The sequence below is a fragment of the Myodes glareolus genome, chromosome 4 (assembly GCF_982192425.1).
Source record: "Myodes glareolus chromosome 4, mMyoGla1.1, whole genome shotgun sequence".
Taxonomy (NCBI): domain Eukaryota; kingdom Metazoa; phylum Chordata; class Mammalia; order Rodentia; family Cricetidae; genus Myodes; species Myodes glareolus.
Window position 1 is genome coordinate 99093945 of NC_142029.1, and position 17333 is coordinate 99111277.

At 42.2% G+C, this 17333-nt stretch overlaps 1 protein-coding gene across 1 annotated transcript in view; it reads left to right on the plus strand.

Annotated features, from left to right (window-relative positions):
- Nucleotides 1-17333, plus strand: part of LOC125416085 (beta-galactosidase-1-like protein 2) — a 48137-nt gene that overhangs the window by 11352 nt on the left and 19452 nt on the right. The window contains exons 6-13 of the mRNA XM_087905947.1: nt 1852-1944; nt 8641-8722; nt 9722-9786; nt 10480-10564; nt 11365-11502; nt 12141-12221; nt 13015-13121; nt 16325-16471. Of these exons, the coding sequence (XP_087762073.1) occupies nt 1852-1944; nt 8641-8722; nt 9722-9786; nt 10480-10564; nt 11365-11502; nt 12141-12221; nt 13015-13121; nt 16325-16471 (798 nt within the window). The remainder of the gene's footprint in view (nt 1-1851; nt 1945-8640; nt 8723-9721; nt 9787-10479; nt 10565-11364; nt 11503-12140; nt 12222-13014; nt 13122-16324; nt 16472-17333) is intronic.

A 17333-nucleotide genomic window follows, 5' to 3' on the forward strand; every position in this document is an offset into this window, starting at 1 on the left:
ATCAACTTTTTACTAGGAAATCAGTACTTACCGAACTTGTTTTATCCTCACAGTAATAATTTTAGATTAGTATATAGTAAATGGAGGCAATGCCAAAACATGCATTTTTCTAGATGAATGCTTCACACGGTTGAACTTTTTGGGAATAGACTATCATTGCTCCAGAAAGATATTAAAACTCATAAGTGACCAACTACACAGGCCAGTGCACATTTGAGAGACAGGAGAGATGGTCTTTTTCAGAGACATGGTGTCCATAGACACATGTAGCTACTTAAATTAATGTAAACAAAGTACAATTAGACTTAAGTTTCCAGGGCACACACTTCTTCACTGTACCAATAACTCCAAGCAGCTGGTTGTTCTTATATGGGCAGTGTACAAATAGAACCTCAGGTTAGGGTGGTAACTCAATTGGTAGAGTGCCTGCCTTCCACAAACGCCCCGAGTTCAATCCTCAGTATCTCATAAACCAGTGTGGTTTTCCAAGTTTGCAATCACAGAAGTTAGGGGGTAGAGGAAATAGGGCCAGAAGACTGTCTTCCTGGTTATAAAGTGTTTGAGACCAGTTTTTGATACAAGCGACCCTGCCTCAAAAATTAAAAAAAACAAGCTGGGTATGGTGGTGTACATATTTATTCTCATACTTAGGGGACAGAGTCAGGCAGATCTATGTGAGCTCAAGGACAAACCATCTACACAGGGAATTCCAGGCCGGTCAGGGCTCCATAGTGAGAACCTGTTTCCAGAGCAGAACTGAACAGAGGACTTTTTCATCCCTGCAGCCGATTGTGCTCCCCCTTCCTAATTCAGGATACTGCAGGCTTGAAACTTCAACCTGGAATCCCTAAGTGAGTTTTACCTCATCCAGGGATGATTTTCTCCAGGTGATGTTGGGAGGTCTTGGAAACACCCCCTGTAGCCTCATGGGTCAGTACTCCCATACTACTGAGCATTCCTCTCTAGAATGTTTCAATCAAATTTATCACGTTCCAGCTCTTCTGCCTCTGATCCTTCTGGGTCCTGACACCTTCTGGATCTTTCTTCTTTTCTGCTCTGTTCTTCATCAGAGAGATAAAGAGCCTAAAGTCTTTCCATGTTTGTCAGCCAAGAGTATGCACTTTAGAAAATGAAAGCACACATTTAGTCTTGGTGTCCTTTTACTTCCCTGCCAAATAACAGGGCTGAAGTGTTTTCTGCTTGCTCACTATCTTCCCTTTTCAACTCTGGCTGTCTCGAGGATCTCCTCAGTCATTATAGTCAGGTTTGGGTGTGTAAACACTTCAATCAAAGGAGTACAGAATTCTGGATGCTCCCACGTCGCTAATATTGGCATGGAGTTGAATTCCTTAGAGTGTCTTTCTCCCCTCATGTGAGACACCTTCTGGTTAGCCTACATGTTCCTGAAGGAAGTTTGAGGAAATATTTTCTAAGTTTGGCTATGCAAGTGAAAAGGACAAGATGGAGTCACTAGAGGGGCTGGTGGTCCATGCAAGTTATCTTCACAGAGGACCTACAGCATCTTAAATGAAATGACGATGCCAAAGGCAGTGTCCCTAAGTGCAAAGCTCTTGGGCGATGGGGAGGGTGACTCTGGAAGTCTGAGACCTCACAATGAACACATTAAAGTATGCGTAGATGGTAGTTATTCAGGGGGATACTTTTAAAGGGACTATTTTGGAAGCACTTGCCTTCTCACATAGAGGCACTGATGGTGAGTGAGAGAAATGACCAGCACTGATGGTCAGTCTGGAGCTGGGTGTGCTGTTTCTATGTGCGCCCAGGGTTCAGAAAACCCAGTCTTTTCCCATCAATATCTCACTCTTCTATTCTTACCTCCTTTGCCCTCAGTATCGAAGAGGAGGCCCTATCATTGCTGTACAAGTTGAGAATGAATATGGCTCCTACAATATGGATAAGAAGTATATGGCATTTGTCAAAACGGTAAGTGCTCTGCTGCTGTGGTCTGTTATATTGTGGTGCAAACACATCCCGGATGCCTGTAGCTTGTCTGGAACTGTGAACTGTGCGGATGGATAGGGTCCAGTTTTATGTTTGATCTTTGATTATAGTCTAGTCAGTGGCCTGGCAATAACACGGATGACTCTGATAGGAGGCAGAGACCCACACTAGGACAGCTTTACCTTCTATGACTCTCAGCTTCCTTCTCAGTGACATTTAACATGTGCTTTCCATTCCTTTACGTTCAGATGTAACCATTTTTTTAGGATACTAATAAACAGCACATAATATATACAGCCAGATTTGTTGTTGGGCTGGGAGTGGTGAAAGTCTGAGGGTCGACAGTTCAAGATCACCCTCAGCTACATAGTGAGTTGGAGGTCAGCCTGTGTGACATGAGACCCTGTCTCAAGACACCCCTGTCTGAGTCTCCTTTTCTGTGGCTGTGGTAAAATATTCTGATGAATTTAAATTCAGGGTTCAAGGGCCAGTCCCTCCCGTTGGGGAAGTGAAAGCAGCTGGAGCTCAGAACTATTATGCCTGCGTTTTGGAACCCCAAATAAATCCATGAAGCCAGTTTCCAATCTAAATACAAATGGACCTTATTTAGGAAGCTTAAACTTGGACCACAAACCTCCAGCACAGTGATGCTTCAGTGGTGAGGAGTGAGTGATACCTCGAGCCCGGGGACGTAGAGCTTTTAAAGGGGAAATGCCACAGTTAAGGTGCACACATGTTTTAGGGTCTTGGGAGTGGTTAGGGGGCTGCAGACTAAGATGATTTCTGAAACCATTGGTCAGTTTTTGTGCACGAAAACCCTAACAAGGAAACAATAATCACCGACAAGTTATCTGCGAGGGCAGGATGTCTTCAGAGACATTTGATCTTCGTTAAATGTTTATGGTCCTGCTCCTTAGCTCCTTAATTGGCTATTTCTAGGGTATTCATTTAAATTCTGCTACTGCAGCATATTCCTGGAGCTGAGGTCAGCTCCCTGTCAGTATATGGCTTAAGGCGATGAAGCCTCTTCTTTGAAAAGAGCCTGGAAGGTCAGATACACACACACACACACACACACACACACACACACACACACACACACACACGCTTTGACTGGTTCCTGAGAATTTCAGTCATGGAACTCTATAGTTTCCCTGGTCTCTTGGAGGAGGGACTGATATTGGGTCCATATTACCACCAGTTGGATGGCCCCAATCTCTCTTTTATAAACTAAACCAATTTGTTTAAAATGCAAGGCCCAAATGTGAGTAGCATAATTAGAATAAGGCCAGGCCTTCTCTAACTTTGGCCATGGATTCTTTCATTATCCCTGAATAGTCAACATAGAAGCAACATTCTTTATCCAGTGCTGCATATACCTTATGCAAGAGAGTTTTCTTTTGACTTGGTTTCTCAACCAGGGATCACAGGTTGATGTATTCTTTTCTGTAACTGCTTCTGGCTGACTTTGGGACGTTGTTGTCAGGGGCTAAGAAGGCAAAGAGGGAATTCAAGCAATGGGGTTTTATCAGAAGCATCTGGTTCACAGACTGTGTTGAAGAGACAGTGAGCATTCACATCGGCTGGACTGGTCCACATCAGTTTTCAACAAGTCCAGGACTCACAGTCATTTAGAGCAGATTGTAGTTAGCAACTGATGCTTGGATGTTTCTGCCAGCCAAGTGGAACCCTGTTGAGACAAGTTCAAACTAGGAACATAAGTTAAAATTTATGTACTTAAAAAAAACAATACATTTGAAACTTTCAGGTTTCTATCATAGAAAAAGAAGACAAAAGGTATTTGTAAAACAGCAGGAGTAGACTCATTCCTTTGTGTCCTAGCAAAAACTATAGATTTGGGTTAGAAGCATGTACGTTTCCTGTCTGTCTAAAGAGCCAGGTATGGATTGGACAGAGAAGTCTTGGACCTGATGAGAAACATCTTTAAGTTTATATTTAGATGGCAGCCAGAATAAATCTAAAATCTTGAGCTTGTGACCCAAATAGTAAGTAGTTATTGCTCTACCAGCTTATCAGAACTATACCGTAGAAGGTGAAAGAAATCTGAAATTTTTTCATATCTTAATCATCTATGTATACTGCTGTAACCTGTATTTACATCTTAAATCATTATGACCTTTTATATCCTCAGACCTCTCTATATAAAATGAGCTAACAAGTTGGATATAACCTTGTGGAAGGATTTTGTTGTCTGATGCCGCTGAGCTGACAAAGTTACAGCTAGCTTAGCCATCCATATTATCAGAGCTCCAAGAAGATAAATAATTATACCTGAGAACAGACCAAGCAGCTTCCGAATCTATTAAAAAGTGCAGGAACCAGTCCACATACAGCCGTACCCAAGTCTCCATAGCATTGGAGGCAGATGTATCAGAACAGCAGTTTTTACCAGGCCCATAAGGTGAGAGGTTCCTGTGGAAGAGGGGCATGGAAAAGACCAATCTTATTTTGTCTAGGCAAAGTGGTGCAGTCAATTCTCCAGCGTCCTGCTGTTTGTCCACAGTCTGGTCTGGGTTCTGGCAGCAGGTGGTGCGTTGAAGCATCTTGCCTAGTGGTCAGCATCATCATAATCCAGATCGAAACATCGTGATGTGCCATAATCTTTGGAGACCATTGGTCACTGCTAGGATCTAGGAGTCTCTGTTTGCTATAATAAGTTTTTAATCATCATTTTAAATGCCATCTTCCTCAGATCTCTGAGGGCTGCCTAGGTATGTCTGATTAGACAAACTTTGTTTCTAGTTACTTGTTTTAAGCTTGACTTTGAAATCATATACAGGGAACTAAACAGGGCTTATCCAGGTAATTAATTATTTCAGGGCTTTAAGGATGACTGACTATTAACATGTATTCCCTAAACAGTCTACAATAATTTAGGAGCTTTCGTAAGGCTAGGGTTTTACATTATATTCCTGTCAGGTTTAGCCTTTAAATTAATGATTTTGAATGGAAACTAATAAAAAACCTAAATTAGCCATTCCAAGGGTAAAAATAGAACAAGTTTGTAACCATCTGATAATGCTGTCACCTGGGAAGGCAAGGAAAGGTGACAAGGAAAAGGTCTCATGGCGAAATGGGAACGGAAGGACCCGAGGGGCTAGCATTGCCCTTGACAAGTTCTAAGGCTCCATAGTCATATTTTAATGGCAGGGCCATAAGTTCCTTTTAGTGTATATGACTCAGTTTATCCAAATAGCTGAAGCTTAACAAAGTTAGCAAAGACAAGGTCGCTAGACATATATTTTTAAGCCTGATTTGACCTTGAGTAAGGAGAGAGACATTTTCTAAGTCATTGTTTTTTTTTAACTTTTTTTTTCTCTTTTTGATGCTTTGACCTTTTAATATAGTTTCCAATGTTGTGGTCACCCCCATTACAAAATTTTTCTCGTTATTTTCAAACATCTGAAATGCAGGTGATCCTAGGCTACCCCTGTATAACTCCCAAAAGATTGAGACCCATGGACTTAGAAGCTGCTCCAAGCTCTCTGTCAGATAACTTAGATCATTGCCTTGCTGCATCACAAGAAATTAATATCCCAGTTTCTGGTTAATATTTGCTACTTATGGCTGTGACCCTAATTTTTAGCTTTTTATTGTAAGTCCAAATCATCAGCTCCCGTGGTGTAATGGTAAATGCTCTGGACTCTGAATCCAGCGATTGGAGTTCGCATCTCGGCAGGACCTGTTCCTTGAGGAAGAGACTTGGTCAGTCATCCTCATCAACTCAGACTATGAAACCAAATATAAGCAGGCCGCACATCCGTGCTTCAGCACTGCCAGGGGGCATGTTTCACTTCACTTTAAGTTCATACATTAGCAATATAAAATATTTTATAAGCACAAATGCTCCAGAACCTGCTCCATCTCATTGTATCTGGTACTTCTGATGACTATCACCTGGCACTGGCGTTTCTAAAACTGTTAAGTTTCATCCTTGCAACTGGACTTTCCTTGGGCCTCTAGCCTTCCATATATTTGTAAACATCGGCTGCTCCCTGTGATCCCTTCCTGTCCTTCACCTGAGTGTTTCTTAAATCACAAAATTTAGTTGGCAGAACAAGGTGCATTCTTGTGTATAAAAGCATTGAGGTGTAACTTTAACATTTAAAATCATATATATATATATATGTGTATATATGTACATACATATATACACACACATCTTGTTTTCAGGAAAGGAGATTATCCTATAATATATATATAAATATATATATGGATACATATTTCCTAATATATATATATATATATATATCACACACACACACACACACTTATATAGCCTATGAAAATTTATCCTAATTTGAACTATCTTAAATACCCACTGTTGTCTCCTAGGTAGGTTCGTTCCATGTGGTCATCTTAATCAAGATGGTGGTGAAATTATATGACATCTATCTTTCTTAATTTTAGCAAAATGGCAATGAGTCATGTGGCTGACTAAAAACGATGGCAATTCAAAATGAAACAATGCCTTATGGTTGCTTTAAAATTACCTATGCATAGATTATAATTTGCCAATTCCCAGTGTTACTAGTTAATTTTTAAACTAGTTTTATTTTAACTTTAATAGATTTTTAACCATATTTAACAAAACAAACTTATAAATTTCAAAGTAGTTGAATGTTCGTGTAAACCAAGTCCAATTTTTTTAGCTATTCTACTTGGTTTTCTTCTCCTTGCCACCGTGTCAGGGGCTCAGACTGACAGAGGGGCACAGAGGAAACTTTTAACTAAGCATGCCTGGGTCTAGCGAAGGGAGAGCCATAATCCAGCTCTAGAGCCAGCTTTTAAAATAAAGAACAGCATAAAACAGTTTCAACATTACCTTTATCAAAAACATCTGAATTCTTACTAATTCAAATCCAGTGTCCAGAGCTCAGAGAGAAGTTCTGATCATGCCTATGAATTTGGCCACAGCAGTGTTGACTGGCTGCTGTTGGTGCAAAGACAGCAAAATTTCCAACCCATTTCTGTCTCCGTGCCATGCTTGTGACAAAACTTACAAGTACATCAGAAAACATAAACAAAACAAGCATCAAGAAATAGATATAACCCATTAACAAGAAAACCAGAATATTTTTAAGCATAATTAACTTAATATGGTCAAAATTTTAATTTATTTTATGTTTCCTTTTTAAATTAAGTATTTGCAGGTGTGGGATACCATAGCAAGCATAGTTTATATCCCCTGGATTTTTACAACTCCCTGCGTCCCCTCAGTCCATTGCTCCAACCTCTCAAACATTTCCACAACAGACAAACTTCTCTTTCCCCTTCCCTCTGCTCATCACTTCCGTTTCTTGCCTTCTCTCCTGGCCCTCAGTCAACATAAAAACCTCCATCGGAAGGTTTCCTGTGGTTTCCCTCAGTAGCTTAGCACCCAGAGGCAATAACTCTCTGCTGTCAATCACAGAGTGCAGCAGCCCAATCCATCCTTCTAATGCAGGACTCTCAGGGCACACAAAGAGGGCTGCGGTGGAAGCTGCTCAGTTCTTGCCCCAAGTGTCCCCATGGCCATGGCTCCTCTTGCACACTGAATATTATCACCATCCCGTTTTCTTGGATCAGCCGCTTCCTCCTTTCCTCACTGGGACCTCGGGTCCTTACATTTTATCTCTGTCTAGGTTCTCCAAATAAATCTTTGGGAAACAGTTTGTCCAGCTGTGTAGATGTGATTTTTAAAAAAGGTCAAGGGGAATAAATGCAACCCATTTTCTACAGAAGAAGAATCTGTTTCTATTTGTGTGAGAAACCTACCGGGTTTGCTATACGGTCACCACCAACAAGCCACGTTACTCCCTGGAGTGGGTTGAAACAACGAACCTTCGACAGACCTAGCGGAATCAGAGAACAGTGGCTCAGAGTGACAAGTGACACCCTGGTTCCCCTCACTTGAGTGACTTTTCTGCCTCCCTTAGTTTTTGAAATTGCCTTATAGAAACCAATCATTTTCTGATACCAACAAAAGACTCAGGGGTGAATTATATTAATTTTTTGGCTTTCAAGATATTGTGGTCCAAAAGACTGAAAAGGGCACACATTTTACTTGTCTTAGAACCTGCAGCCACCACTTCAGTATTTTGCCTCTCAATTACACAAGTCCCTTCATCTTTTCTCTGTCTTGATTGAGAGTATCCCTGGGGTGGTTGTAGTTAAATTAGGAACATTTAAGGTTCACGCAGGTGAAAGGGCCACCATGGGTGGAGTAATCACAATTTACGTGCTCTTACCACTGACTGAAGAAACTACTGACGGAAGTGTATCCTGTGATATGGCTCATGAGGTATGGGGATTTGGTGACAGAATGGACAGAAACATTCTTTATTCTGCTCTGTGGCTTGGGGCAACCCCTGGAGGTCCTTTGGGGAGAGCATTGCATTGGGTGACGCAACTGCCCCTCTGCTTCTTCTCTGAGGTTTGGAATTTGACTGATGTTGAAGAGTGTGTCAGAGGCAGGACTCACATTTTTGTTTTAACTTTTTAACTTAAAGGTGGTTTGCATGGGGAACGAAGCCTTCTTCCTCTCCATGTCTCAACTGAACGGTGGTATTTCCATGGCCATAGTTCTTTTGTTTTGTTTTTTTTCCACCCCTAGGAAGAAGCAATCTCATGGGCATAGGGCAATCCATTTATTTCTCTTCCTGACTTTCTCCCCAGGCTTTAGTGTCAAGAGGGATCAGTGAGCTGCTCATGACTGCGGACGATGGCCTGAATCTGAGAAAGGGCCGCTTGAAAAAAGGTATGGAATTGGCTGCATTTATTTCTACACTGGTCAAGTTGAAAAAGCACAGGTCTTTCTATGGTTCATCCTTCCATATCCCGGTGGTAAGAACTTGTGGTCAAAACTGAGTTAGGACATAGGACCCAACCTTGGTGCACAGCAGCTGTTATGACGAGAGCGTTACTCCTCCCTTTCAAATGTTGAGTGGCCTAGCACAGGGAAGAGCTGAGACACAAGTAAGCTGTCTCCAGCTCTGACAAGTGTCCCTGACTGAACCACACAGAATGGAGGGGTTTCAGAGCAGTGGTACTGCCATGGACCCAGCCCTGGCCGTTGTCGGAACAAATGAGTCCAGAAAATAAAAGCAGGGTTGGGAGTCGGGTGGGAGGGAGTAACTCTCAGGGGCCGAGCACTTGCTTGGGCATGTGTACATGGGATCAACATGCAAAGAGGAAAGAATGGATGCATAGGGACCAAGACTATGAAAAGCAATTTCTTGAATTCTTCCCTGTAAGCAATTTTGTCAACTCCATTCTGTTCCAATGCTCTCGTTCCTAGTCTTTTTTAGGGTGTGTTTGTGTGTGTGTGTGTGTGTGTGTGTGTGTGTGTGTCCTTCTCTGTTGTACTTCACAGGTTAGAATGGTGTTCTGATCTAGAAGTCAAGCATGAAAGAGATCCTGGATTTGATCCCCACAACCAAAAACATCAAATTTTAGAGTTTCAATTACTTCATTTGCTTTTCATGTATTAATTTGTGTCATGTGGCATATTTTAATCACTTTTTAACATTCAAGACCATCACTATAAGTTCTAAGCGAAAGGCGATGTGTAAATCCATTAGTATGTGCTTCTGTGGCTATAAGTGTGACATCTTATCTTTATCGCTAGCTCTGGATACAGCAGTATTGAAGTGAGAATTTGGGAGGCAAATGTCCAAGAGATTCTGCAGTGTGGTTCTGGGAGAGTCTGTACTGTGCAGTCACGGCAGGATCTCACGTGTGTTCTTTCCACCCACAGTGCTGGCCACTGTCCACATGAAGAATATAAGGAGAGAAACATATGAAGACCTCGAATCCATTCAAGTAAAGGCCTTTCAGACATGACAGCCACTTTGCTTCTTGCCCTACCCAGGACTTCTTGGCTCACTTGTGGAGGGAAACCTTAGTAGTCATTAGTTTAGTTAAAATCTGAGTCTGCGGTGTCCTTAACTATCTCTTTCAGGTGGTTTTTGGTTCAAACTGTATAAATCAAGAACACTTGGTCCACAGGTCATAGTGTTTGAATGCTGTAATCCTAACTCTTATTCACTCTGGTTTTGAGGACATTGCTTTCTGCCATAGTTGAAAGCCCACCACTTGTCATAATCCCTTCACCGATGCAGCCCCTGTAATTGAACATTGAGAGCCTTCCTCTGTGTCTGCTGTTTCTTACCAGACCTCTACCTGGGTTACCCAGGAAAATAAAAAGATTCTATTTTTAGAAATTTCTGAATTCTACTTTTAGGATGTCTTGAAAGAACAATATTAAAATTGCGGTTGATACCATGCCCACCCCAAAGCTTGGGAAAAATGAAGTCAGTGAAGTCACACAAAGAGACAATGTGGCTGGGAAGATCATGTGGGGACAGGAGAGGAGGACTCGGAGCTCCTGGGGGTGGCAGGCTGCTTTCAGTTAAAGTGCTGAAGGCCTGAGTGTCACAGCTCCTTTGCAGGTCGTTCAGGACTGCAGAATTGGGGAAGAGCTCCCTAAACTGATATGGTTTTTTCTTCCTTCAGGGCAGAAGCCCCATACTGATGATGGTGTATACGACAAACTCTTTTGACACATGGGGAGCTGCCCGCCACTTTGGAGATCCACAGAGTGAGCCCTCCTTATGAATTTACAGGGGGACTTGTCTGGTTCTTTGTTTTGTTTCTTTTTTTCTCGTTGGTTAATATACTTGAGGTTTAGGGGCAAGGTTCTCAGATGTTGTATCACTTAACATCAACTTAGCTAAGTAGACACCATCTAGACATCTGCAGACATCTGCTCAGATGGGGTGGCCATAGACTGAGCATCTATGGGGTTATTGGAAGAGGAAGTTAAGTTTCTGTAGTTTTCATTTTAAATACACTTCACTATGCTACAAAAGTAATGAGAATGAGTTCTTCTGGGAGAGGGAACTACAATGAAGGTGTGCTGGGAACAGACAAGGGGTGTTTGTATAATCCCTACTTGGCTGATTTTGACTCATCATTCTCTTACTCTCCCTGGAGAATGGATGATGGCCATTTAAGTGGAGCAAAAGGTAAATATGACTGGTTCCATCATTTCAGACTTGTCACTAAGAAGTTGACAAGTGCTTTAGAAGTAGTACCCTGGACATAGGTATGGCCCTAAAAAGCCTTGAGCAATATTTGGTACACAGTTTTTATACTAGAAAGAAAGATCCCCTCAAATATGAAACCTAGAAGAAGAAGAAGTAATTAGTGATTTCGGATCATGAAAACAAACACTCTCAACTACTCTAAGCAGTCCTGGCTCATGTAATATGCTTTTCTGCGTACAGGTTTTGACTAGATCTTGAGGATTTCAGGTCTGTAGTTTGAATATCCACTACAAACTAAATTCGTAATCCTAATCCCACCCCTGCTTCCCCATTTCTTCCCACCATACTGCAGTGCTAATGAAGGATGTGCGGGAGATGTTCACCCTTGGGTTCTCCTTCAACTTCTACATGTTCCATGGCGGCACCAACTTCGGCTTCATAGGTGGAGCTAGCTCTTCCAATGGTTATCTACCTGTAGTAACCAGCTATGGCAAGTACTTGGTTTCTAGAATTATCTCTAATCTGGGCTTCTCCCTTGTTGAATCTGAAACATTCCAGGTTAGGCCCCTAAGGGAAGTCTCTTCCTCTGTCTTGAGTTTCTGTGTGCTGGAGATAGAACATTTAGTATTTGTTTGTGATCACACTAGATCTTGCGTCTTGGCTTTTTGTAACTTTGTGAGCAGTTTGAAGAGTAGCTTAGTCTGCCTATCTGTTGTATAGAACCTTATTTCACCTGTTGTTTTAGATCCCCTAAGAGTACCAGAAGATCCACAAATGTATCTTTCTTAGCCTCTATCTTAATTAGGGTTTCTGTTGTTGCGAAGAGACACCATGACCAGCAACTCTTATAAAGATAAACATTTAATGGAGTGGCGGCTCATAGGCCCACAGATGGGTGCAGTTTGCCTCTGGTAACACCTCCATGCCCATCATAGCTTAGCAGATGCCTTTTAGTCTGGACTAACATATATAGAATTCTCTTACCATAAACCCTGAGCTTTCCTCTGGGGGTTGATGAATCCTGGATCTTTTTGCTCAGAGCTAAGGGATTTTTTTTCTCTTCTTAAGGAAAGAAGTTAAGCCTAAGGTTTCCTTGGGGAAAATAACACATTTCTCTTTGTTCTTTAGATTACTGTGCGCTGCTGTCAGAGGCTGGTGCATACATGCCCAAGTATCGCGTATTTCAAGATCTTTTTCGCTCTGTTACAGGTACCCGGCAGCAGCTTCAGTCTGAATGGTGACTTAGATTTCTCCAGCGGGATCTGCTCTGGGAAGAGGGGTGGCGGATGGGTGAAGATCTTTTGGGTAGAAACCCAGTTTGATCCAGTTTATCATCAGCACTAGAAATCCACAAGATACAGAGTCTGCTCTCGTGTGCTCAGCATGAGACCACTTTCCTTGATCTTAGCTGTGCCCACCACCCTCTAAAATAGAGGTTCCAGGTCCCCTTCCTCCGAGCTGTTCAGCAAGCATGGGTTGAGGTGGGGAAGAAAGGGTAGAACCTGAGAGCAAGTGTGTTTGTAACTGGTGTTTAGTAGATTCTAATTAACAGTTAGGTTGAGATCTCTTGGTTTCCCAGCTTGGTAAGCATACTTTTTTTTTTTTTTTGCTAATACAATAAGGGTCCTTTTTGGATATATTTTTTATAAATATTATTTATTTATTTATTTATTATGTCTGCAATATTCTGCAGGCCAGGAGAAGGCACCTCATTACAGATGGTTGTGAGCCGCCATGTGGTTGCCAGGAATTGAACTCGGGACCTTTGGAAGAGCAGGCAGTGCTCTTAACCACCGAGCCATCTCTCGAGCCCCCCTTTTTGGATATTTAAGGATAGGAGAGGACCCTCACTCATGTGCCTTACCTCCTCCTGGAGTTAAGATATAAGACCGTTTGACTGGGTCCTTCATTTGCGGAGGCTGTGGTACAGCAGGGTGCCTGATGTATCTGAATGGTGTTGGCGTAGGTTCTGCGATGGCCAGCCATGTGCTTTTCATTGCAGATGTTTCCACGTTCACTCAACCACTACCTATACGGACGACTGCATACAAGTCATTGACACTCTTATATTTCCTCACCCTGTGGGAAGTCCTGCCCTATCTGGACCAGGTGACTGTTTCTTGGCTATTGACACACGGCATCACTTTAGGAAAAAAAAATAAGATAGGAGATAAAGGGTTAGTTCAAAGATAGGGAAGTAGATGACCAAGGAACCAGAGTGATTCTTGAAAGTGTTAGTTCCTTTCAAGTTTTGCCATTCAGAATAGGAAACACATTATAAGAACTCAGATTAGATGTTTATATGTGAAGAAATGCTTTAAACTGTATAATACTGACCCAGCTGTGAACTTTCTCTTTCCCTCTCTTCTTTCTTTCTTTCTTTCTTTCTTCCTTCCATCCTTCCTGACTTCCTTTTTTCCTCCTTCCTCTCTCTTTTTTTAAAAAGATTCATTTGATGTGTGAGTGTTTTGCCTGCATGTATGTAAATGGAACACACAAGTATCTGTAGAGGCCAGAATGGCTTCGGATCCCCTGGTGTTGTAGTTAGAGACTATTGTGAGTGACTACATGGGTGATGGGAACTGAATCCAAGTCATTTGCAAGAGCAGTACACTGCTCTTACCACTCAGCCCTCTCTCCAGCCCTATTCCCTGCTTTATTACGGTTTTAGAATGGACTCAAACTAGGGCAATGACTTTTAATCTTTTGTTTTCATCGAGGGAGGCTTTCTCTAAACTTATCGATAAGTTTAACGTAGAAAACATAAACTAGGTTAGTCAGGGTGTTAGTTCTGGGCGCTGAACTTGCATCCCTTCTCTATGATGCTGTCACTTCTCACTAGGGTTCCCAGGAACACAGACTGAAAACTGGTCTGAGGAAACATTGCATGCTCATCCCTATAAAACTCACCAAATATCAATATCTTGCAATGGTATTATCAGGATGTTAGTCTAGACAGCTTCCAGTCTAATGAGTAGGAAGAATGAATGAAGAACCGACGGGAGGGTATTGGCCATAGGTGGAGGAACTGAGCTTCATCATCAGGGCTATGGAGATACAGCCCATGTGCTGGGCAGTCCCAGGATTCCATGGACATCCAGTCAGTGTGGCATTGTGGCTGAAAGACTGAACGGGAGTAAATGACATGGCAGCAGGGTGATGTGGGAGGCAGAGAAACTGAGGCACTCTGGAATCCACTTACAAAGACAGGGAGGACTGTACATTGGAGAACTGTGGTTAGGAGTGCACAAGAACGTTCTGTGTGGACAATGTCACAACAGAAGCCAGGCATCACAGAAGGGGCTGAGTACATATTTGTGACAGCATGTTGTGTTTCCGTGGTGGTGGGAACCAGGCTCCGTATACTCTATGAACTAAGCCCCATATTTTCTATTTTCTCTTTTACTTATTTATGCTTTTGAGAGAGGGTCTTGCTAGGTAGACCAGGCTGACCCTCTGCCTCCTTCGTGACAGGATGACATTTATGTGCACCAGCATGCCACTGCTTTTCTTTTGTGTGCTTCTTTTGTTAGGTCCTCCATAGGGAGCACCTATGCTTTTTGTGCTTTTTGTGCACCATAGCCCCAGGCAGTGCAGGTGCTTTCATTGCTCGTTGGTGTGGTTAGGTGCTGCTATAGCACTTGCTCATTTTCAACGTTCTTCATCTGATCCCTAACCAGCGGCTTTAGGCAACAATTTATCTTATTGTTTTGAAATTAACCACGCTGCCAATATTTGTGATACATCAATAGAGAGTCCAATGCTAAAAATTTCCTTAAAGATCTCTGGTTTTAGGGAATTATAACCATCACTGCTTTTATTGTGACTATGTTACTGTAGCGATGATTTTTTTTTTTAAAAAAAGTCTCCCCTTTTTGAGATGAATGTTGAATTTTGGTGGCAACTGACATAAGCTTTAAAATAATCCGGTAGGGCTAGTGTGATGGCTCGGTGGTTAAGAGCGCTAGTTACCCTTCCATAGGACCTAATGAACTACAATATCTGTTACTCCAGTTCCAGGGGAACCAACACCCTCTTCAGGGTTCCAGGGGGACTGCATGCACTTTGTGCACAGACATACATGCAGGCAAAAGCTCATACATGCAAATTAATAACAAAATTATTTTATAAAGGGTAGAGAGGAAAGACAGAGGTACAGGTGAAATGAGATAAGCCATGTTGATAAAGAAAGCTAACATTTCATTAAACGCTTTAGAAATGCTTTAATTCTATAATTCCTTTCTAATAACTTCAGTTGTAGACAACTTCTTTCATCAATTTTTACCTGTAAGTATGGTTTGTACAGAAAACAGGCAAGTTCAAGTATTTTCTTTAATCAGAAAAATGAATTCATGTGACTTCCAAAGGTGCAATGGGATGGTTTGCTGCTGGGGTTCTTTGTATAGTTATAAATGCACACAGTTTGGCATGTCTGTATGCCACAATAGTATCTTTGATGCTCACCGTGGCCCATTGTTGTCCATCAGGACCCCTTTTGAGCTTCTGTGTCTTCATGACAGGACACCCAAAGCTGTTAGCATATTTGTTGTTTGTTCCCCTGGAGGATCTAGGCTGTGGGCCTCCTCAGACTTGGAATCATCTGTTTCTCCAAGGGGTTCTTAGAGCTTTTGCTGTTGTTGTTATTGTATGTAGTATGTATATGTGTGTGCATGTGCACCTGCATGTACGTGTTTGCACACATGTGCAAATGCATGTGGGGGTCCAAAGTTGATGTCATGTGCGTTTCCTATCATTCTGCACTTTTTATTTTTAAAAATTTTATTTATTTGTTTAGTTGGTTGATTGGTTTTTCAGGAAAGAGTTTTTTTTTGTGTGTAGCTCTGGCTGTCCTGGAACTAGCTCTGTAGACCGGCCAGGCTGGCTTAAATTTGTTTATTTGATTATTTATTTTTTTTATATTGAGGCAGAATCTCTTCACCAAACTTGCAACTCATCAGTTCTGGCTCGTCCTTCTGGTGACTTGCCACAGAAATCCCATGTTTCTGTTCCCCATCCACTGGGATTCCAGGCTTATGCCACAATGCCTGTGCTTCTCTTGATTTCAACTCTTCATCTAAATTATAAGAATAACTCCCTGGCTGGCATGCATGGTGAAATGTGAGATTGGTTGAGAAATCAACAAAGATAATCTATATGTTTTGCATGAAATTGATTATCATGGTGTATTCCTTTTTAGTATTCCTTTTTGCAAAGCTGCTGGGGTCATCCCTCTGGAGAAGTGGGCTATGGGTGACAACTTCTGAGATTCTTGTCTCTAGCCTGAATCTTTGTCGCTTCTGTCTCTGCCATAGCCAGCCAAGTCTGTCAGGCCACTCTCCATGGAGCAGCTGCCTGTGAACCAAGGGAACGGCCAGTCCTTTGGGTACACGCTTTATGAGACCACCATCGTCAATGGAGGCCTCCTCACCTCAAGGGGTCATATTCAAGACCGAGGGCAGGTAGGGAATCTGTGGCTTCTAATGGCACTTTCCTGTTCATATCACACCGTGGTACTGAGGTGAATGTCTAATTGGTGGTCAACTCATTTGTCCTTCAGAAAATTATCTCTGTTGTTGTCGCCTTCCTTCAGTGAAATCCTCTATACATAGACATACCTAGGTATATAATTTTATAGGAGACGATAGTGTTCTTACATCCAGAAGATGCTTTTGTAGCTCCTAATCTTACCATGTATTAACCCCTAATATTTATATAGCATATGAGACATTGGCTCTTGTCATTTAAGTCTTAAAGCACCAAGCTGTGATATATTCCAAGTAGAAAATCCTCAAGAATCATGAAAGCCTTTCAAAGCAGGTGCAGCTGGGAAGTAACAGTGCGCTGCTGAGGGTTCCATCCCACTCCAAGCTAAGAGCTGGTCTCTGTGTTCTGACAGTTCCCTGCTCTTCCTCTTTTCCACGCCACCTTTTCCCAAGGCTTCAGGTTGGACATTCCTAGTCCACAGTCAGAAGTGCTCAGTGAAAATGTGATGTGCAAACAATTCCAGATGGGACTGGGGAGACGATTCAGAGGGAATCGTGTTCACTGCAAAATATGAAGACCTGGGCTCAGATTCCCAGCACCTATTTAGAAAGTCAGGCATGGCTCCATACGTCTGTGAGACCAGCTCAGGGGAGTGGAGACAGGAAGATCCTAGGAGCTCAATGGCCAGATAGTCGATCTAACTGAAACATGAGCTCCAAGTTCAATGAAGAGACCCTCCCTGCCTTAATATAAGATAGGAGCGAGTGGTGATACCCAGTGTTAACCGCTTTCCTCCACCTCCACAGGTACTTGCCCGGGCATGTGGACCCATCATAC